This window comes from Prunus dulcis, chromosome 4 (assembly GCF_902201215.1).
Source record: "Prunus dulcis chromosome 4, ALMONDv2, whole genome shotgun sequence".
NCBI lineage: Eukaryota > Viridiplantae > Streptophyta > Magnoliopsida > Rosales > Rosaceae > Prunus > Prunus dulcis.
This window is the reverse complement of record NC_047653.1, coordinates 20885855-20909507: the sequence shown is the minus strand read 5'-3', so window position 1 is coordinate 20909507 and position 23653 is coordinate 20885855. Positions and strand designations below refer to the sequence as shown.

At 35.7% G+C, this 23653-nt stretch overlaps 1 protein-coding gene across 4 annotated transcripts; it reads right to left on the bottom strand.

The window, feature by feature from the left end:
* Positions 1–23653, bottom strand: LOC117624074 (proteasome adapter and scaffold protein ECM29). Of its 4 annotated transcripts, none has more exons than XM_034355206.1 (35): positions 23405–23652; positions 23056–23223; positions 22857–22946; positions 21755–21891; positions 21450–21540; positions 20726–20808; positions 20521–20627; positions 18864–19016; positions 18369–18433; positions 16427–16514; positions 16234–16312; positions 15980–16088; positions 14654–14713; positions 14378–14496; positions 11566–11947; positions 11294–11478; positions 11105–11177; positions 10200–10350; positions 9927–10096; positions 9453–9800; positions 9021–9188; positions 8605–8898; positions 8202–8378; positions 7229–7492; positions 6833–6931; positions 6559–6743; positions 5656–5991; positions 4760–4913; positions 4557–4667; positions 4287–4454; positions 3430–3556; positions 2556–2711; positions 2358–2470; positions 2227–2286; positions 1–434 (listed from the first exon to the last, which is right to left on the bottom strand). In XM_034355206.1, exons 1-35 carry the CDS (start codon positions 23585–23587, stop codon positions 216–218), a joined length of 5472 nt encoding a protein of 1823 aa, XP_034211097.1. In that variant the 5' UTR covers positions 23588–23652; the 3' UTR covers positions 1–215. The 4 variants fall into 4 exon arrangements, with proteins under 4 accessions (XP_034211097.1, XP_034211095.1, XP_034211098.1 ...); XM_034355204.1 differs by having other exon boundaries at positions 2556–2714; positions 23405–23651; XM_034355205.1 differs by having other exon boundaries at positions 216–434; positions 2556–2714; positions 21450–21537; positions 23405–23587.

Below are 23653 nucleotides of genomic sequence, written 5' to 3'. Positions count from 1 at the left end.
TTTGTACAAGATAAATTGTTTAACTCTGAAACGATTACCGCATAAATCGGGAATGCAACATAGAAGGAATATCAACTCGTTCTCCAGAGTTGAATGCAATATCCCTTGTTTTGATAAAAATTTATACATTGGACTTAAACTTTCATTTCTCCTAATCCACTCACTATAAAAATATGCAGCCACAACCATGGATCGGCTATCGTTGCTCTGAAATTTTATGACATACACATTGAGTCATCTTGAACACTCTCTTGTTTTAAGTTTTCAAGCGTGTCAATACATTTTTTCAACAAGGACTTCGCTTCACCGTTCTTCTCTACCTCGTACAGATGAACAAGCTCATCCTTAAATTGTACATCTATACAACGTATTGGTCGGAGCTTTTGGTACAGCTTGATGATCACAAGAAGGGACTCTGAAGCAGTGACGTGAACCTGAATTTGTGCACACAAAATTCAAGATAAATTAACCAGTACCTGAAGGACAAGAATGTCTATAATCTAAGAAAATAAGTTCTCTTGCATTATTTATAGCTTATTATCACAAAACGTCCCTAAGGTTCATGAAACTATCAAATTGCATCCTTAATGTTTTTTTTTGTCACTTATGGTCCTCAAGGTTAGTATGTGCAATCACAAATGGTCCCTGCCGTTAGGTTCTGTCAAAAACTCTGTTAGTTTGCTGACTGGCATACATATATATCACAAAACATCCCTGAGGTTTACACACTTATCACAAATGGTCCCTATGAATTTTTTTTTATTTTTTAATTTAAAATTCATAAAATTTTGGTTTTCTTTTTAAAATTATTTATAAATGAAAAAATCATTTATAAAAGGATTTTAATCTTGAGGACCATTTATGAACCCTAAACCTTTAGCTTTTTTCATTTTTAAATTTTATGAATTTTAAATTATTTTTTAAAATCTTCATTAGTTTGTTGATGTGGCATATATATGGAGCCAACATCTACAATAATATAGTGTCACATGTATTTAAAATTTAATATATATTTTAAAATAATTATAATTCATAAAATTTTAAAAAGAAAACAAAAGTGTTATGAATTTTAAATTAAAAAAATTAAAAAATTTCATAAGGACCATTTGTGATAGGTGTGTGAACCTCAAGGATGTTTTGTGATATACATATATGCCACGTCAGCAACTAACGGAGTTTTTGACAGAACCTAACAGCAGGGACCATTTGTGATTATGCATACTAACCTTGAGGACCACGAATGACAAAAAAAAACATTAAAGATGCAAGCTGATAGTTTTGTAAATCTTAGGGACGTTTTGTGATAATAAGCCTTATTTATAAACTTGTGCTCAAAATTAGATACAACTCGGAGAACTTTTAGTTGCTAAAATAAGAGTTAATCAAAAAAAGTAGATGAGACAAAGTTGAAAGTGAGATCGGTGGGATATAGAGAAGGTAGAGAAGAAAAGGAGAAAGCAAGGGGCTTGCAGCTCAAGTGGTTAAGAGCATTTACCCTGCACCCGAGGTCTTAGATTCAATTTCTCGCTCCCCCAATATCTCTTGTATTAAACAAACAAAAGAAAAAAAAAGAAAAAAAAAAAAAAAGGAGAAACCAGAATAGCTGTTGACTTTCTATAATAGTAATAGATGATATGAGCCCATGTATGCTAGAATTTTGCCTAAGGAAGAACAAGAACTAATGTATGTTAGAATTTTGCCTCAGGACGAACAAGAACTAAAATGGTGATAGGGATGTGAAAACTGTGAAAGGGACAATTGGGCTAATGTGTAGGTAGTTTGAATGATCTGCGTTAATTGTGATATAATAAGATCAGGTTAACAAACACATCTTCATTCAGTTTGAAATGAATTTCAACGATCTAGATGAAATTAAAATGAAAGTATTGTTTTATTCACAAGTCGTAACCTTAGTTGCTGAATTTGGACAGGGCACATGTAATGTTGCAAAATATCATTATCACCAAAATATTGTTTGGATCATATATTGTGGAAAGTAGATGCTACAAAGGGGATATTGTTGATTAATTAAGGTTATTGTTGGTAACTTGTATTCTTTATACGTATGATTTCTGTTAAACGGATCATCAGGAACCATTTACATCTGGTTTCCTGATGCTTTATTTCAAAACCGTGTACACGAATAAGATAAGGTCACCCAATGAACAATCAGTAATACAGAAAATGGTGTGCACAGGATACCAAAGAAGGAAAAAGGCAACACACCTGGGCAACCTTAACTGTGCTTATGCATTCAACTATTTGAGGTGGCATTGAGAGAAACAACTGAACACAGGTAAAAAAACGTGTTACGCAAGTTTGATAAAAAATTATAATGATGAATAAACTTCGATTACCTCCTGAACTAAAGAAATTATGTTGGCATTTGCGGGAGATTCTTGAGAGTCATCCAGAACTTTCTGAAGCCTTGAACAAAGTTCCTTTGTTGATGAAAGTGCAGATATTTTGACTGCCATGAAAGTTCAATCAACAAGATACAAGATCTTAGAGAGTAGTACACAAACGAAAGGGGGAAAAGGGCCACAAGAGGGTACCTGTCCACGGAAGTCCAGATGACATGGTGGCAATGAACACATGCATTAAGTTCTTCTGTTGCCCAACAATATCATTTATATGTGCCACGTGGATGCAGGCTGTCATGCAGTCCAAAACTTTGTTGTGTGGAACAGAAAACTTTTCAACTTGATCTTCTTCTGTGTAGAAACCGTTATTTTTTAGATTATTTTCAGTATATTCTTCTCTGTTGATAAGAGGCGTTTAAATAGCTTTACAAGGATGTTCAAAAAAGGGCAAGCAAGCAATTACACACTAGCAGCCCTAGTTAACTTCATATTTTTTTAAAGTGCACTACACATATTAAGGCAATCGCACCAACATTAAAGATATGATCATACTGTTAGCCTAAAAATAGATGGATCCAGCAGAGTTTTCAAAATCTAAGTTCGGACAACACATAACTAAATCCAATCTCTCTACTTTCTACACTTCCTAGTAGAATAAGAGATTCCTAAATAGTACCTTAAGTCAGCCATAAACATGCCAAGTACCTACAACATCATGAGTCATGTCACAGTACAACACAGTAACAGCAAGGCCATTATTACAATCTTTTGGCATACCACAACCAACAACATAGAAAACAATAAACACAAATATATAACTTCATAAAAATTGCCTTCTGGTCTGGTCTGCACTAAATATTCCAAAGAAATCACTTTATAACAAGGTTATGAGAGCTTACTGATGTTGATAAAGTGAGTTTCATTTTTATTCTCTGACACTAAGCATCCCAAGTATATCAATAGGACTCCAGTAGCAGTGGACCGATACCCAATACTTTATCTAACTTACTATAGAAATGAGAAATTAACTTCTTAGATATAGTAAGAAAAAGTGTTATCTACCAACCTGCTTTAGCAGCATCAACAACCAAAGTTGCTTTCCCAGACTGAGTGAGAGTGCCAGAAGTGAACATCTCATATAATAACGGAAAAACCACATTAAAGAACTCTTGATTACCAAAGGCTTTTACAACCTGAAAACAAATTCATGCAGGAAAACTTGGTTACAAGACATGTGTCAAAATAAGACCATTATGATGGCAACTGAACAGAAGTACAAATAAAAGCAGATCATATTCCAGAAGCCTATAAAACAGTAAAAGAAGTAACATGAATCGAAGCATAGATTGCATGGTAATGCCAAGGACAATCAGTAAGAAGTACACTGTAGATTGACATTTGCACTCTTGTCATCTAGATTTCAATAAAGTAGTTTCTAACTTCTGAACCTAGACTATGTACAATAAACTAGTTTGACAAGAATGTTGATGATCCATATATTTGAATGATTTGATTGATGGGAGGAAAATCAATCAGACTTTTAATGCATCAGCAACCCGGGCATCCTATTTCTTTCAAAAATTTAACCAAAAGAAAACTGTCTAAAATTCTTTGACAATGTAGCCCATATGGATTGCAACACTTTATTCTTCCTCTAAAAATCTTTCCTGTCTCCCTCCTTGTCCTGAAAAATAATATTATTTATATTTACCCATTCAACAATCCAAAAATAGGCCAACCGCATTATTAATCACAATACCCGCGTAATCAACAACCATCAACAAATAAAAGCCGATAGAACCAGAACTTCTACTTTCTAAAGCATAACAAGAACATGCAATCGATAATAGGGTTACAGCAAGATCAATATACTTCCCAGAAAATAAAAACTTAAAAAGGAGCAATTTATGATGGAATGCTTACCTGTTCAAGACAAGAGAGAGCTGCTTCACGGTATTTCTTTGCTTTTTTTGTGCATGCAGAAGATACTACGCTCAAAATTTCATTCATAGTGGCAGGATCATCACTTGAAATTGCTTTATGGCAAGACACAGAAAGAGCAGCTATTGCAGATAATAGAGCATCCTTTCCCTGTCACATTAAATAAAATGGAATTTATTCAGATGATCTACACTTTGCTTATTTAATTTTTTATCTGTCTGTTTACCAAAGATCATGAATAAAAATTCTTACCTCCCATAACCGACCAGGAATCTCTTTCATAAGAGATTGGAGCAAGACATGACAGTGAGAAGACAGGGATTCACCTAAAACCTCACTGAGCTTGGAGATTGCCTGGGCTGACTGTAAGTTGGGAATTGACACACTAAGAATAATCTCAAGAATATGACCTACAACAATGACTAAAGTGTAAATTGAAAAAAGATAGCACATACCCTCTTTTTACTTGCCCACGATGATGATCCAATGCCTTCACAAATCAACGAAACAATTTCTTCCAAGTACAACTGGAGGGCTACCCTTTCACTACTTGTATGCTCTTCCCACAACTCTTCAAACAGGCCAGAAACAAACTTGTCATCCTCGAATCTGCATATGAACCATGAGATTTCTAAGGATACAAGTTCATTTAAATACAAATCTTTTATGTGGTTTAACGATGATGGTCATCAGACTTTTATTCAATGGAGATATCACTAGTGAGAAATTCTCAATAAAAAACTTTCACCTAAAGTTAAGTGATCACAAAGTTAGATACTTTAGCCCGACTCCTTGATTTGGACTTCCCAGGATAATGGTTTTAAGAAAGATGAGTAACACAGAGCAAATTACAAGGTGTAGAGTTTCATTAATTTTTAATTCATTGTTTGATCAAATCTTTGTTATGTAAATTTCACTGTTGCTAATAGTTTATGCGGACGAAACTGAATATATTCAACACTTTTGGGGTAATCCTAAACTGTAATTGAACAGGTTTCTTTATCTTAACATTTTATAGCATGTTTACTTATCAGGAATGGGTATCGGATTATTCCAATTCTTGATTTTAACTGGGTTCCATGTTAAAATTCATGATCAAATACCATCACAATCAGTAATTGGATCAGCTAGGGTGGAGTAGTTGAGCCAATTCCAATTCCTTGATTCATGGCTTCCCCCATTCCTAGTAAGTAAACATATCCTTAATGAAATAGCAGCGCCTTCATCTCTGGGTAGTAAACTCACAATTGTTTAAAACTATACATGCAATCGTTAAAATGATACAGGCTCTGAAAAATGTTTCTTTAACGAAAAGGAAAAACAGAAAAGGAGCCAAGTGTATGATTCAGACCTTGAGATAAAAATAACTGGAATAATTGCTGCAAGATATCCACTCACAACATCTGAGGCCATGGATGAATAGCTTTTTAATAAAATTGCACATGAAACTTGAGCATTTTTATCGCCATTATGCAAAGCTGCACTGTCGTCGATCAACATTTCAGCCTGCGTAGGTGCTGCATGCTTTAAAACAATTGCACAAGCACTGGCAAAGGCACGTTTTGATGCAGCACTTTTTTCGTCCTTGACAACCGGAAACAATAGCCTCAGTAGCCTGCTTGTATATGGTTTGATTTCAACACCAACTTTTTGAACTAGTAATGTAATAAAGTTGGCAATACCAACCCTGTGACAGAAAATATAAAGGCCATACAAAGAATTAGTAACAGTTATATAATTTCCAAAAAGTTCTTAGGTATCTCGCGGACACCAAGCAAGATTCTCAGTTTATCATTCTTGCCATCAAAGATAATGTATATTTGTAATACTACTTTTTTGTTTTCTGTTCTTTTTTTATTTATTTATAATCACACAGTACAAAGTCATACATATTCTTAGGCGTAGACTAGAAGGAGATAAAAAAGCATAAGGGGAACTGTGTATAACATTTCATTTCATTTAATTTCTCATTGTTAAAATATAAGGTAACTGTAGGCACATAACTTAACGACTTAATATTTAGGGAGTAAACCAATATAGGGTTTAGGGTTTAGTGCAGCATCTTTTTTGAAGGACTTAGTGCTGTTAAAGTGGTAAGAAATGTAAAATTTACTACTTTAGAATTAGATGCAATGTTGCAAGTAATGAATAATAAGTAATGAATAATCTAATATTTACAAAGAAAACCATGCCTAACTGTCATTCCTAATCATTATTCCTTAATTTATTGTATTACAATAACACAAAACCAAACCTTGTATTGAGGCCAACTCCAGATCGAACCAACTGAGCAAGGCGAGGAACCAATTGATCTAATGCTTCTGAATCCACAACTTTTATGCATAGATCCAGAGTTTCCCACATGGGAGAGCCTTTTGCAATTGAAATTCTCAAGTTTTCAAGCTTCTCTGTCTGTATTCCAACATTTGCTGCATGCAACTGGAACAGGAAAGTAAAATTAGCAAAGGCATTGGAAGAAAGTGTGAGCTAAATACTAAACACGAGATGGACATAAAATCTCGACAAACCTCAACATAGTTAAGCCCTTGGTCCTCAAGGCTTGATAAACTTTCCAGCATGCAGCAAACTAAATCAGATAAATGTGGACGGATTGCAATCCCTGCACCCTATAAATAAGGCGAAAACAAAAAAGTCACAAATTTCAAACCACTCACGAGAAAACACATCAATATCAATGGATGTTTTAATTTAGCAAAAGATGACAACTTTAGGTCTTGTTCTGGAAATTTTAAAGTATCCAGAGAAACTTCATGGCCAATGTTATGCTGACAGTGAATATGTATAATGTTTTGTGCAAATGACTATGTATTATTGGATGAACTAAAGCACAATGGTAATGGGTAGTATTCCTTATTGGGTACATAGTTATTCTTCACCTATAAAAACATAAACACAATGCTAACCTTTGCAAGCTTCATAACAATTCCAATAGATGCTTTCCGGATACTGTCAACTTTACTTAGTATTCCTTCTGTAAGCAAAAACGGCAGAACAATATCCATTGTTTGGCGTGCCTCTGATACACCAGTTAGGGAGACATCAGAAAGCCTCACTGTCAATGAAGTTAAAGCACGACATAACTTATCCCCAGAGTTTCGAACAGTCTCTTTTATGTCATCCATGGCACGGAATGCTGCTGACCATAATTTCCTTAAATGCTTCGCAACCTTAGAGTACCAGAATTTAGAAAGAAAAAATAAGCGTAAAGAAAAAGAAAAGATAGAAGATTTTACCAAACAACAAACAGATAACAGCACGAGAATGTTGGATTACACGGAAAATCTCAGCAAGCTTACTGATCTCAGAATAATGTAACAATGACACAGCAGAGATGGAAAGAAGCTACTACCCTGGGTTTGACTGAAGGGGAAAACCAAAATATGGCTAAAGTATACTAGAGCAGGACAGAAGCAGGGCGTGTTCCAGGGGAGTGTATGAACAAAACACATACAGACACGAGAATTTCAAAACGTAATTGCTTTTTTTTTTCTTTTTTTTTTCCTGAAAATGAAAATACTAATTTTTATTTCATCAGGACTGTACCGTAAGTAATCCACCAAAAGCATAAAAAAAAGAAATACGAATATCTAATTCTATCTAATAATCTACTAGGAACGATCCCTCTGCGCTAAGTTCCAGAACAGGACATTGAGGGGATCGCCATACCAGGGGGTGGAAGGAGGTGTTGGGAAATGGGTGTAGAGCAAAGTCGGACTTGCATTACTTTGCACGAGATATTCTCAGATGAATCTATATCTAAAAAAATTTCAAATGCACCCTAGTTTTATTCCTGAGAAATTTGAAGCATCTTACAACTAACACTGCAGAGTTTCAATTGCCAACACAAAAACATGAGATCTATTACACGCTTCTCACCTGATCAAACTTTCGCCCCTGGATAATATCTGCAAGGGCAAGACAGGATGACTCACGGGAGCGCCAAAGCCGGGATCCACATTGTATTAACAAATCATCAACAATAAGGTCCAAGTTTTCATCAATGGTTTTCTTTGAATCTGCCACAAGTGACTTCCATATGTGTGCCATAGCATCCTAAGTACATAACAGGAAAGCAATAATGAGAAAGTTAATGCAAAGATGAACTTAATTGAAAAGATGGATACTTTCAGAACTTCCGACATTACCAATTGTAAAAGGAAAAGGAAAAAAACATTTGACAGAGAAGAAGTAGCAGACATGACACAGTAGTTACATATTTATAAATGTTTAAGAATGTGTTGCTTTCTTACTTTATGTAGGAAAGTAAATGAATGAATACCTGCACATTTTTATCAGGATCGTATTGGTACCGCACAAGCCTTGGAATCAATGAACGTAGGTGTGGTTTTAGAGCATCTCCTGCTTGCTTTGCTATCTTTGAAAATCCAAAGGCAGCACCCCTCTTGGAATTTAAAGAAGCTTGATAATTAGCCAGATCCATAAACTTATAAATTAGATCTGGCTGTCCCATCTCATTCGCTACGTTGCAAAGCTCCTTATACGTGCTGAGTTTCCCTCCACTAAGACCTTCACCAATAACTCCCTCTTGAAACACTTCAGAGTCTTCAACAAGCTAAATAACAAAAAATAGAAGGACCTAAGAATTTAAAGAGATGCAGAGAGAGAGAGAGAGAGAGAGAGAGAGAGTGAGGCAGACAGAGACAGACAGACAGACTGAGACAGACAGAACCTCACCTTGATAGCTCTTTTCCTCTTCCCTGAACCAGTTAGAGAGTTAACAAGTGCATGCACCAAGTTTTCCTTCATTGAGGCATCACCAAGTTCATACACAATGCTCATCCCTTGCGAGGCCAGCTCCTGTGTAAGTTCATTTTGTTCACCGAGAAGATGTGAAAAAGCCTCCTGCATGCATATGGAAATTTATAATCTAATACTCCAATTTATAACATCCATCACTCGAAATTAAGCATTCAAAAGAGGAATCCGTTCTCTATAAATTTTCATTGATAACCACAACTTCCAAGGTGCCAAAATATAATGCACTGAGATTCTCATTAACCACTGCGCATCTATTTGCAAACAATGGTGACAATAAAAAATGAACCCAATGCAAAGGGAACTCGAGAAATACGAGTGGAAAATTTTACAAGTGAACCAAAGACAAACCTGAATGTCTGGAAGCATTTTCTGAACAGCAGGGTTATGGCCACAATACATTGTAATTGATAATAACCAAACAGTTCCAGCACAACGTTCTTCTTTTCTTGTGCTGTATAGAAGATCATCAAAGAGCTTTTTAGTAATTGCATCTCTAACCATAGCATAACGATCTTCCTCGGCTTCATTTGTTTCAATATGGCTATTTTTTGATAGAGATGAGTTCACATCTCCCATAAGAAAGTTTGAAGCCATGGAAAGTGAATAATTAGCTTTGAGAATCAAATCAGCAGTCACTGGAACACCACCCCACAGAAATGATAGAGCCTCGCCAACAGCAAAGAGGACATCCTCAACCTGTATAAATCAAGAGTTGCAGGAATTAGAGATTTTCCCATACCCTTGATTTATTTTGGTCCACCACAAGAGAGTACGATGTGGGTACATGCAAATTAGTTGATAAGAAAATAGTTTCACGCAAACCTTGGACCGGCAAAGACTGAAACTCAAGTCGAGGGCAATATTTAGACGCGAAGATGAAGTTTCCTTTACACACATATGGCCAATGGATATAACAATTTTTTGAATTGCTTTAGTATCATCACCACTGAGTAGCTTTCTCAATTTCTCATGTAGAACCATCAGAATATCAACTGCAGTTTAACGTTTTGGTTAGTAAAAATCTCAACCCAAGGTGCAGAGAAATGATAAGTTGGTTGAGGCAGTACATGAAATGTGCAAAAACAATCGAGTTACCTGAATTCGAATCAATAATAAGTGATGGCAATGGAACAATCAGCCCAATATGACCTAAGGCTTGGATCGCCACTGAGGCTAGTGCTGCAGTCTCACTATTAGCAACATCAACAAGGCACTTTAGTGTACTTTGAAACAGTGTGTCTGGGATCTACAGAAATATGAATGTTCAACAAAATGACATAAGTAAATTGTGAGCAAAGAAAATGAATCAAAATACACTAGTAAATTGTGAAGAAAGCCAACTGAAATAAAACATAATCAAGTCAAGTTTATTATTTACAGACAAATATGAACAGGAAAGAAATTTTTTAGTGACCATTAACTTTCAATTGAAGCAAGGTCACCAAGATAAAGAATAGCCCAAGATTATTTGGTAAGATGTCTGCAACATCAGAGGGAAACCATTTCTTTCACAGGAAACAATAATTTTTGTTCAACACCACCCGTCTAAAACAACAAAAACAGAAAGAAAAACAGAAAAAAGAACACCAAGGAAAAAATTAATGCAACAGAACCCCGATAAGAAAAAATTGCATGAAAAAGACCAATCCTCAAAATCTGAGGATACTGAAAACTGATCCACATCAGAGACAAAACTAAACAAAGCAAACAATAAATATTGGAGAACATTCATGCTAAATTCCAAGTGAATGGTTTATTGCTGAACTTAGATCAACTAATTACAGTCAAGGAGACGAATGTCATCAAACCCTAAAAATATTATTGGGGAAAGAATTAGTATGGATGAATGGAATAAAGGAATATTTATGTTTGAAGTGTGGGATCTTTCTATATTACTTTTTGTAGAATAAGGGGCGACAGACATTTTAAATGAAAGCCCACATATTACCCAAACAATTAAAATATATAATGAGAGAGAAAATAAAACTTATACAACTTACAGCAGGTGTTCGAGACATACAATCCGCAGTTACATATCCTACTGCACATAATGCTCCATGCTGAGCCTCAAACCTGAAGAATATTTCAACCAACCCTAGACTGAGAGGTTATATTACCATCACAAAAAACAGTATAATTGAAAGACAATTTTGTTGAACCCTTCATTGTGCAAGATATATGCTACAAACCTTAGCTTATGCCTTCCACTAACTGAGGCAATTAACTCAGAGATAAGAGCAGATGATTCAGCCGTAGCAAGAGCAGAAGAAGCAAACCCAAGTAAACGTGCTGCAGCTTCACGGGTATCCAAGTCAACATGACTCAGTAATTGCTTTAGCCATGAAACCTTCTGTGCATAGCGTGAAGCTATCAGCTATAAAGAAGTAAGATTTGTCAGATATGCAAAAACATGAAGCGAAAGAGCACACTCGTAAATAAGAAGAAAAATTTCAGTCACAACCTTGGGCATACAAGATCCAATTGCAATTAAAGCCTTGGAAGCCCTGGCATGCAACTCGACAGACCCTTCAAAGGCCATAGCATGTTCTAGAAGTAAACACAGTGCTTCTACTGAAGACTGAAAATCAGATAATCCTTTAATAGAAATGTTTTGCTCCAATTCTGACTCAAAGCACTTCAACAGAAATTCAATCATAACTAGATACGTTTTTGAAGGAAAATGAAGTTTCTGCTCCCTCATCTCAGCTGATTCTAACAAGTTTGGCTGCTGACTAAGAATAAAATCTAGCATGACTCCAAGTTTTGGATAAACCAGATCCTGCTTCTGACTCATACTTTGCCCATCATCTTTAACAAGTAAAAGGCCTTCAAGTGCTATCTCCCTTCAAAAAGGAACAAACAAGGTGCAATGTAAAATTGTGTCAACAAAAAAATTACATAAATACGAAGACAAATAGAGTCCTAATCTTTTTCCTTTTTCTGAGAAGAAACAAATTTTATAACAGAAAAGAAAAGTACAAAGATATGAACAAGGAGTCCACCAACAAACAGAGTACATATGATTACAAGAGAAAGACAAAGACTACAACAAAGGAATTATCGTATATGCTGCCTTCCATTCTAGCAAAATAGAGGACAGTGTACATGCCTGAAATCGGACAAAACGAAAGCCCAAAGGGTAGACAGAAACCTCATGCTTTTCTATCCCCATCCCCTTGTTATTCTCAGTGTTATTCACCATGAAGTCAACAATCAATTCACAGCTTACAAATGAGCAGTTTTACTCCATGAAAAATAAAAGTACAAGACATTTTTGTTCAACAAAGCTCTGGGTAGAGCTTGGAAAGGAAAGGCTGGGAAGGCAAAGGCAATAAAAGAAGAAAGACCTGGAGTTGCAGTGTATTAGCACGAAGACTTTCTCCTAATAAATTGTGTAGTTTGGCTGCATTGAAAAAATGCAGGAAATAGTACAAGACATTTTTGTTCAACAAAGCTCTGGGTAGAGCTTGGAAAGGAAAGGCTGGGAAGGCAAAGGCAATAAAAGAAGAAAGACCTGGAGTTGCAGTGTGTTAGCACGACGACTTTCTCCTAATAAATTGTGTAGTTTGGCTGCATTGAAAAAATGCAGGAAATAGTCCAGACCTCTATTGTGATTTGTGAGAGTGTTCCTTGAGATGTTGATACACAAGGGTTTTCTTTGTGTTGGATTGATGACTATCTAACTCAACTGTGTCTTGTACCGATTATATTTCTCATACCCCAAGTTTGTGTGGATTGTCCAGGCATGGATTGTGACTCCACATGTTATGAACTGGGAAGATATGGGAGCTTCAATAGTGGCTAATCCTATATGGGTATTGTGCCATTCTGTTAGCACGCTCCTAGTTGTAACATGTAGTAAGGGCCCATTTGGTAACACTTTAGTTTTTGGCTTTTAGCATAGAGGATAAATGTATGAGGGAGGGAGGGAGGGATGGCAGCAAAGGAAAGCAGGAAAACCAATAATAAATACCTAATGGGTGTCCTCTGTTTGTTTCTTCACCTTTGTTGGGGGGTTTGAAGGTCTGAAATTTTGGGTTTATGGTTTAGGGCATTGCAACACAAGTTTGGATCCTGTCAGAGATTAGATTGTGCCCCCTGACAAGAACATCAGGGATTCAAATCGGGAAGTCTCTGGTTTATGCGAGAGTGTTGAGTCTCACATCACTTGTATACTTGGACTCTTATTATAACTAGCCCTTTTGGAGTAGTGTTGGCTGTATGAGTGGTGTGCCCATACGGCCAATACCTTCCTTGGTCATGATAGTGATGAACAAAAATGTCTAACGGGCATAGGCAGGAATTTGCTGAACATAGCCCCATTTTATTTTGCTCCATTGTGTAGTGTTCATGATATGATTTTCTTTTGAATCTCTCATTCCATCAATGTATCCTAACGCACACCAGTATGGGGATAGATAATATCACAAGTATAGAGGTTTACCAAACAATAAAACCCACCAGCAGAAAAAGCCAACAAAACGATACCAGGAAAAAACCAGCCACCCAAGCAGATAAAATAAATAAAAACCATAAAAAAAAAATAGCCAATTTCACAGGTGTATACAAGATTTATCCAACCTTTAAATTAAAGGCTTCAACCACCTCTATAGAATCCCACTCGTTGACATGTAAACCATAATTACACTGGTAAACCACATTTATCTAACCTATAACCACCTCTTTGGAGCCCCGTCCATTAACATATAATCGATATTACACTGAAGGACCAAATGCCAACAAAAAGAAACAAGAGCAAGATTTTTTATTCAAATGACTTGCATTAAAGGAAAAATTATTTATCATGGATAACATAAATAAAACCTTTGACCAAGCCTCATATAACTTGTTAAGTGACAATTGAAAACAAAGGCTCAAGCTCGTAGCACACTAGAGCTGAGCCGACAAAGCTCACAATACACTAACATTTGTGTAGTGTGCAACATAAACCAAAAAGGATGTTTAGGGAACCACTGCCTATTTGGTTGGCCAATGGTAGTAGCTAATAAGAAACCTATAATCATTATTTTTTACAGCATCTAATGGGCAAAAGAAAGAGAGAGAATATGATTGAGGGAGGTCGTAGGTCTTTGACCGACTAAATAGTAGTAGAAATTCCTAAGAGTACATTGAAAAGATAAGATGAAGATTGATGTATTAAAAAGAGGCTAAAATGCTTGATGCAGGATCAATAGATTCCTCCTTACATACGTCATGCAGCATGTGACGGTATTGAGTATACTATAATAAGTGCAAAATGGAAACTTCAATACCTTATATCCAATTTAGTATCAGCTGCCCCAAGCATACAAATAAAACGACTTGGACAATGTTGCAAATCAAATAAAGAAGTCGCCCATCTCATTACACAGAATCGTACTTCGCTTTGTTCCTGGTGAACAGCAAGCACCACGTAATCAGGCTTCCATTAGGAAATTAATTTATGAAACCCAATTAAATAATATATTCAAATCCGATAAATGGAGAAAAGAGATAAATGAAAGAAAACTAGTGCCGCCAATACTCTAAAAAAAGCAAAAGTATGACACCTCTTGAGAATTTTTCAGCAAAAGTGTCTCCAGATCCTTTAACACTGTTGATGGAGCTCCCTAAAGGCAGATAACAACCAGTATCAATAATTTGAATATACAGAACTGGTAATTAGAACAAATGAGAGAAAGTGAAATAAAACTGGGAATGAAATAGATTTGGAAAAGCTTAAAGTATTATATCTATATGAGAACCAAAACAATTGTGAAGAAAAATACAAATAAAAGAGAATATCGCTCCAATATTCGCAACATTTTGACAACACTGACAGCAAGTGTCAACAAAATTTCTCTCCAATACTGCCAAAATTTCAGTTTCTATGGTCCTACTGGTTTGAACAAACATTGACATTTGTGCTAATGTTGCTGCGACATGGTGGGATTCCAATCTGGTGATTAGAGGTTTATGTAAAAGCACTTGGAAAAACATTTCACGAGGAATTGAGTCCACCATTTCTCTCTCTCTCAGATTTCTCCAAAAACAAAAATCCCAGCTATAAAGGGAATGAGAATGTATTTGTTCAATTTGCAATGGACATTCCATGATGCCTTGGTAAGCCTATGCAACCTTGGAAAAACATTTTCCAATGAATTTTCCCCTATCCAAATTTCATTGCAGAGTCTCACCTTAAGCCCTCTCCCAACTACCAACTTCCAGATATTCTGAAATGATCTATATCCTTGAGAAATGTCCTTCCAAGGATTCCAGAAGTTCCCCAACGTCTCTATATTAGCATCCCAACGTCCCTATGTTAGCATCCCAACATCTGTCTGGTAACCCATATTTGCTTTTATTACCTTATGCCATAATGCCTTTCTTTCTGGGCAAAATCTCCAAAGACATTGAGTGAGTACTCCTCCCTCAAAGTATTTTCTATTATTTCATTGTTTATATGATCAATGCCACCCAAAAATGTCATCACAGACATCTCCCTAGCACCATATCCCTCTTTTTTCCCCAAAGCTTATAACTCTCACAGTACAATGCAGTACAAGCAGTCAGAGTATCCCAACTCTTTCAGGAATACAACGAACAACCGTGAACCATGCCAAATGAGCACATCCTGCAATTGAATATCATAGAGGAGTGGAAAGGAAAACATTACAAAACAAAAAATGGTCATACTTCTTCTGCCCTCTTTTTGTTTTTGCTTCTAAATCAATGGTTTTTGTTCCTTATCAAAAAGAAGGGGAAATGAACCTAACTCAACAACTTGTTCAAATTGTATTTCTAAATTCTGGGCCAAACAAAAGCTTTATGAATAGGATTCCACGAAATAGACAAACATTATCCTAGTTTCAACCAGTAGAAAACATGTGCCATACCTTGTAAGCAGTGGCAAGGGAATTGGTTGCTTCCTGAATACTGAGGCGAAAATGCTGGGTCTCCACCTTCAGTGCATCGAAAAGGCGCACAGCCATGTCAATCTTATCTCTGGAAGGAGGGAAACATGTATTCAAATATTTTTCCACTATAAAATCTAATACAAAGCATGAAAGGAACATCAGAAGAACAATATTTACAAAGTCAAAGAATATAAAAACTGGAACCAGAAGAAACAAAAAGGAAGATATTGAACCTGAAAAGTTGAGGCATACGCTGTGAAAGCAACCCAATTGCTTGATAAGCAAAAGTTTTGGAGTCCCTCACAGTAACATCTGGGTAGATTTAGTGCACTATATCAATCAGATTGAAATTCTGCCATTTTCATCTAATTGTAAAAGGTGCAAATGAACAGAAGTTTAACAACATTCATTGCATAGGAAGCAAACCTGATTCTGAACTTGAAACTGCATCAAGTGACTTCAGAATTCCACTCAAAATAACAGGGCCCATCAGTTTAAGTTGATCAATCTTTGACTGCACACAGAGATCTTTAAAATAAATAAATAAAAACTATAAAATTAAAAAAAAAAAGAAGGTGGAGCACAACAAATGTCAATTGAATAGTAACTCTACAGAAATAATGGAAAAATAACAAATTTCAGTGATCAATCACAAAAGCATTACAAGCCATGAAATATGTTGAAGCATGAATACTACTTAAGACTGACTAAATCCAGACAGGCCAACCACCTATAGAGAGAGGAGCCTCCCTTCACCCAGCTTCTTCAGGAAATTTTCCACTACAGGATCCCAAAAACTCAAAGAACACAGCTTACCACCTAAAGGAAACCTCATTTAAGTCAAAGGCCGCCCAGCTATTTTGGACTCCACAATCCTATGATCAATACCCACCGAACCACTATTGGACATGTTTATCCGAAGACCAAAACCCATCCCAAATAACAAAATAATCTCAACCAGATTAACGAATCTAACCATATTATCCCGAAGTGAATAAATGGTGTCATCTAGGAAACAGAAGATGGGACAACTGAGTTCACTTCACACCAACCTCAAAGCACTGAATCAAATTGAACTCACTAGCCAAACCCACCAACCTACTGAACTGTCAAGAGATCAACCATTAAATCACAAAAGAGACAGCAAAAGGGGGTGTACCTGTCCAAGCCCCGTGACACTTCAAAACTACCCCCGGGTCTACCATTAATGACAACTAAAAAGTTGGTTGAGTCCTCCTTGATCTCCCAAAACAATTTCTAGCCAGAACAAAGTCTAGGAAACCCCAATCAACATGATCCAAATCCTTCTGCATTAAACCATTTTACAATTGACCAACTTTGAACCCTTCTGACCATTAGTCGAGCAGGACGAACACTGAACCTAGACCAGTTCAGGCAATCTTGTGAGCTCATTTAACTAGCATGGAAAAATTAGTATCACATGTCATCTTGTCTCTAAATTTGAGATCTAAGCCTCAAACAAAAGTATGCAGACACTAACCACGGGACCTACAAAATATTTGGTGCTATCCCTGCATCATATATATTTATATAAATTATTAAAGTATAAGAATCATTAACATATTATTTGATTAACAGGAAAATATTGTAATACCAGCCTCTACCAGTCACCATGTCAGGTCACTCTCCAAGATGGTTTTTAACCTTATTTTAAGATTTAGTATTGCTAGGGTAGCCACATTTTTGTACCACTTTTTAGTACCACATTGATATATCCACTGAGATATAATCATAAATTGACATGGCATGTAAACCTCAATCCCACATCACAGGGTATTAAATTGTGGTACAAAATGTGGTCTCCCTAGTATTATTGTATAAGATTAAGTCATTGTTTATACTCATAAAGTGAACTGGCAAGGGGCCTGGCTAGAGTTGATGGTTAGAATTGTTAAATTCTTGGGTCTGTAGCTAAGTCGTAATTGTCTCTCATTGTAGCATATGTTTAATGACTCTTCTTGCCAAAGGAGTGCTTTTAGTTTCATATCTGTTGATGTGGACTGATTGTCCACAGATTGTAATTTGCTTTTCATTAAATAATTTATCTTTCTTCTAAAAAAAATAAATAAATGACTTTGCTTTTTGGTCTATAAATAAAGAGGAGACAACTTAAAAAAACTAACCTTAATGCTGAACACATTATATTTCTTAACTTACTACAACAACCATAAAGTTAACATGTGGAACCCTTATAGTGGACCCAATCATGAAAGGGTACGAAGTTAAGTATGCGGAACCCTTGTATAAGGTGTTAAACATCACTCGGCAAGTGTTTAACACCTTCATATGTCACAAAGAAGTTCGACAATAAAAAGCATAACCCAAAACCAAATCAGAAGGTCCTTACATGTTTAAACACCCAGACGGTGAATTCCATTCCCAACTGCTTCAACCTTGATGTGGTATCACTTCCTATTAAGTACCAAATTACAGCATATCAAATAAATAATCAGTAGAGTATTATATCTCATACCCAACACTAAGATAACATAAAATGGAAATAATTATTCTTTTGGAGAGGGGTATAAGCCATTGGGCCTGACGTGACACGTATAAAAGTTAGATGATGAGAACAGTGAGTTGGTTCTGATGTGAGAAAGACTCCACTGGCCATGTGTGATTTTTGGAACACTCAACCTTGCTACATTCTTAGACTCCTTTGCTAAAAACCTCTCTACCATGGCATATGACTGCAATTTCCTTGAAATTTCAGCAAAATCGTCCACTCCAGATATGCATAGAATACTTATTTAACACTCACAAGAACTATTTAATTATAGAAATTTGGGTTAAATATATAGAAATTCAAGTGTAATTAATGCTAAGAAGATAATATGCATACCATATATGCAACCAAAAATGCACTGCAAAGTTGAAGGGAAACTGTTTGCTGCTGTAATAGACCGGCAGAAAATAGATACAAGTTTTGCTTTCAACGCAGGATTTGCAGGAGTGACTCTAGATTCGGGAGCAACATTTTGAGCTCCAGCAGTACCTACATAAGTTGAATGTTATTTATTTTATAAATGATGAATTTAATGCTAAAAGTTAAAACAAAATTTAATTCTTGTCAAAAGAAATAAAGTGTCCAAATTTTATGTTGATGGAGATAATACAGTACAAAAATTGTAGAAATGAGGACTGAATATTACTCCAACCACCGTTGGAGCCAAGATTTTTTTTTTTTTTTTTTTCTAAAAGGAGAAATCTGGAAAGATAAAAATAAAATAAACAAAATACTAAAGCACAAGAGTTCCTAGTATTTGAGGAAAATAATCACATCTGATTACAATGCGTAGGGTTTGATGTCTATTGTAGTTCCAGAGACCTTTAACTGGCTTTTTTTTTTTTTTATTGTTGTCTTTCCGTTGTATCCAGTTTTATCCTGTTTGAACAAGGAACAAGTTTAAGGGGTGAAGTGAGGCAAATTATGTTTCAAGGGAAAAAATAAGATGTGTAATTGTTTGGGGGGTAAACGTGAAATTAAGCCAAATAACATAGTAGAATATTCCTTTAAATTTACTACCCATTGAATGGGGAAGGATAAGCGATGTGCTCAAATTTTTCCATCAAATAAAACAAAATCATAACTTTCATCAAAGTATAGCTGGTGATAGAAACTTTTAACATGACTATGAAATCAAGAAGGCATGACAATAAGGCAGTATAAATGCTTTGCTGTATTTCATTTACAAGTTAAAAAAACATACACAATTACAAAACCCTTTGTGACGACATCCCAGAACCTCAACATGACTATGAAGCCAAGTTTCACTCTTTGAACTCAAAGTTTGGAAAAATATTTCTTCTAGTGTTTCTTCACATTTTAAGAAATTTTTTTCGAAAAGAAGAAATTTTATTATGTAAAAGAAACTGTACGGTAAAGTGGACAAGTAATTAATTCAACAAACAACATCTAGCTTAAGAACCCAAAATTAATCAAGAAGTAAGGCTTTTGATAACAGAACATTGCATTATTTGGGTTTGAGGCATGCGCTCTTAATGTCCTTCAAATCCTTTCACTAGATACTTTGAAAAGCCAAACCCTATTACCCCTTCAAACCGTAATATTTCAAAACCCGGTTTTCCTTAAACCCTAACCCACTAGAAAGGATAGCTAGGCAAGTTATCCAACCTATCCAAGGTCAGATATGCTAAGTAATGCAGCTATAATCTTAACCACGTACATGTTAATCCATATTCAGAACAAGACTCTAGTTTTTATAGGTGAAAATTAAAATGGTCATGAAACAATAAAATATCACCACAGTATGCTAGTATTCTGATCATAAGGACTACCAGTAGTAGAGTAGAACACAGTTATCTCCATAGAAGGGCATTAAACAATTATTGCAAGAATGAAATAACAATAGAACAATGAACCCACGAATTAAAATCTTACTCTAACAATGAACCCACGAATTAAAATCTTACTCTATGTATAAATTACTAACACAGTAAATGAATTAAAATGAACAAAAGAGCTTTATAATGTGTACCATTAAATAACAAAAAAAGTGTGTTTATGAGGTCTGAATCATCTAAGTTGGCTCCAGCAGCCTTCTTCTTTAGGAGCTCTTCCCCTCTCTTAACAACAGGCTCTTGACTAGAATCAATCAATTATTAAAATACAAATCCACATATCAAATACGTAACAAAATAAGAAGGCTAAATTTCAGTAATAATGGGGAAATTAGAATGTACCAGTCTACAGAGGCAGCCACATATAGAGGATAAACAAGCTCAGGGGCCAGCTCCATAGCCTCAATAACATTCAAGATCCCTAACTGCTTGCAGAAAATCAAAGTGAATAATGTAGTTATTGGCAAAAATAAGGATGCATATACACATGAATTAAAAAAAAAGTTCTAATTTAGATTGACCCTCTCTTTAGGAGGAGAGAAAGGTGAAGGAAGGAAAACGAAAAAGGAGGAGGGGGAAGAGGGTACTTTCGTATATTTGTAAGTATGAGGGGATATAGGAGATGGGAGGGGAACCTTTCCCTTCAGCCCACAAAAATACTTTTGGAAATGAAAAGAACAGAAGAGGTTTTGATGCATGTTTAATTTTTTGTCATCATAACCATTGAAGGATTACAAATCTAGTAAAAATATGTGAAACTAAAAGAAAAGGGATTTTAGTAAATCAAATCAAACATTTACCCCTTTCTTCTTTTCCTCCTATTTCTAATCATATAAGGGAACAACACTTTCTAATATTATCTATCATCCTTTTCCTCTCCCACCAAACAATAGGAGATAAAAACCAAATGTATTGTAGTTTCTCCCCCGTAAACACGCAGAACAAATATAGTATTAGTAAAAACCATCTATAAGCTCCAAAAAATAATGGCAGTAAAACACTACCTATGAGGAAAAAAGATCCACAATACCCAAAGATTAAAAAATCCAACTCATACTAGATTTACCTTTCTTGTTAGAAGTATATCACTTTTCAATGGTTGTTTCCCTGTAACACTGTGGGTTTGAGCAATCGAAAGTCCAGGTGGGCATTCTCTGCTGTGAAGCATGAGTACTTTAAGTATGATATGACAAAAGAAATGTTCTAAGAGAAGAAAGAAATGCTGTGAGATTTATATACTGCTCCAGTACTTAGTAGGTCAGACTCTTTTTTTTGGTCTTCTTGTTTGATCGAGGATTTTTCCTCTTGATTATCAATACAATGTTTCTATTCAAAAAAAATACTGCTCCAGTACTAAACCAAGTTCCACACCTTTGAGATGATTGTTGATACAAAATTGTATGAAGGCAAAATTCAAGAAACAACTTCCTGTCCTGAGAATAACATATCGTTTTATACTTTGCAGCAACTTCATCATTTACACCACTTGAGTGACACTCACCCATGACCTGTAATCAAATGAGAATCAATAGTTATGCATACTCATGTCCCAAAAGAACCCAAAATTATGCAATATGAATTCACTAGTTGTTTTAAATTATATCAACATACAAATTGAGCGTCAAATAAATTGGATACTAATAGCTCGATAAGTCTCAAAGCTTCTCCAATTCACTATACGAAATGTACACTTTTTTTTTGCCATACCCAACTCTAAAAAGCCTAAATCCCAACTACATCCTGGTTGATAAAACCATTTTTTATCATTCAACTTGAATAACTTTCCATTTGACAGAACCAGAACACCAAGAAAATGCTAATAGTTCACTAATGTTCCACTGGAACAAGATTATGAACTTATTTTTAGAATTCTAAGAAACACGTCACGTCTACTCCTATCTGTAAAATATTCCTTGGATTGAGATTTGCTTTTCCCATCCTAGAACCATCAGATTTAAACAGTCTCACTTATTATGTGCCCACTATTAACTTAAGGGAGGCCATTTTCCCATCCATTTCACCTACTTCACTCCTCTTTCTTTAATGCTTTTCATATTTTATTATCATTTGAAAGCTTAATTTGGCCTAACACGTTGGATATATTACTTCCAGCCCAATGATCAAGATTTAACACACCAAGAAAGTAAGAGCCTGACATGAAAAGATTCTGAATCCCAACGTATAATCCTAGCCAACAGAAAATCAGAACTCACTTACTTCTATTAAAGTTGGTTGCCTAAGATATAAACCCCATAAATTTATGTGAACTTCCTGTTTCTTCAAAAACATAACATATTATCCCTCTTAAATTACACCCAGTATGTTCTGCAAGTAGTAAGGATTATGTGCATATCTTTCCAACACACTCATCAACTAACTAAGAACTAACAGACAGAGCTCAAACAGCATAATTGAGCTACAAGGGGCTTAGATAACTATACGACAGTCAAAACCAGATGACGCATTCAAATACCTTGGTAGCGAGTCTGAGTATAATTTCGTGGTGCTGAAGAGGGAGTTTGGAAACACCGGACAGAAGTGTAGCTGCCAAATTTTCTTTTTCCTATAACAGAACATGAAAGATGTCTTACCATCAAAAGCTGTCATTTGAAACAAACCCAACATGCCATACGAGAGGAGAAAAATGGAATATAGAATATGGAGATAGATACCTTTGTATCAGCACGATCCATTGCCATCTCGATATAGAGGATGCAGAAATTCCTCACCATTGAAGCAGCATTAGCTTCTGAATATATATTCCATAACTCTGATAAGGGTAAAGCAATCTCAGGTTGATGCTTTACTCTCTTGTTCACGTGACTCAATATCTCAAGAACCTGTCCAAGTAACAAAAAAACCCCAATTTCAAAATTTCAATCCGTATCCTAATTCTTAAGTTCATAGAATTGAAAACCCAATTAACAAACTCAGCTATATACAAGTAAAACTAATATTTGTAGCAATTATTGTCAGGAGCTTCAAGAAATTCATTGAAGCAAACTCAATCAGAAAACAGACCTTGTTGCGGACGGCGGAGGAGTTAGAAGAAAGAGAGGAAACGGTGAAGGGGAGAAGCTTGGAAAGTAAGGGTTGGAGCTTGGAGTCGTCGCAGAGAGCCAGACGTGTGAGCAAGCGGTCCAGCATCTCTACTTTTTCTTCATCCGATTTTGTTGAAGACGACGACGATGATGTTTCCGCCATTTCTTTCACCGCACGACACCAATTGCCAATTGCCCGCTTTTAGTATGTATAGACACAGACACAGGC

Excerpts from the sequence above, each read along its gene's own strand:
- LOC117624074 (XM_034355204.1), bottom strand. The coding sequence starts at position 23,587 with ATGGCGGAAACATCATCGTCGTCGTCTTCAACAAAATCGGATGAAGAA. Across the intron at positions 10,097-10,199 it reads TATTATTGATTCGAATTCAG|TTGATATTCTGATGGTTCTA; the intron begins GTAACTCGATTG and ends GTTAAACTGCAG. Across the intron at positions 2,715-3,429 it reads TGTTGATGCTGCTAAAGCAG|AAGAAGATCAAGTTGAAAAG; the intron begins GTTGGTAGATAA and ends GTTTCTACACAG.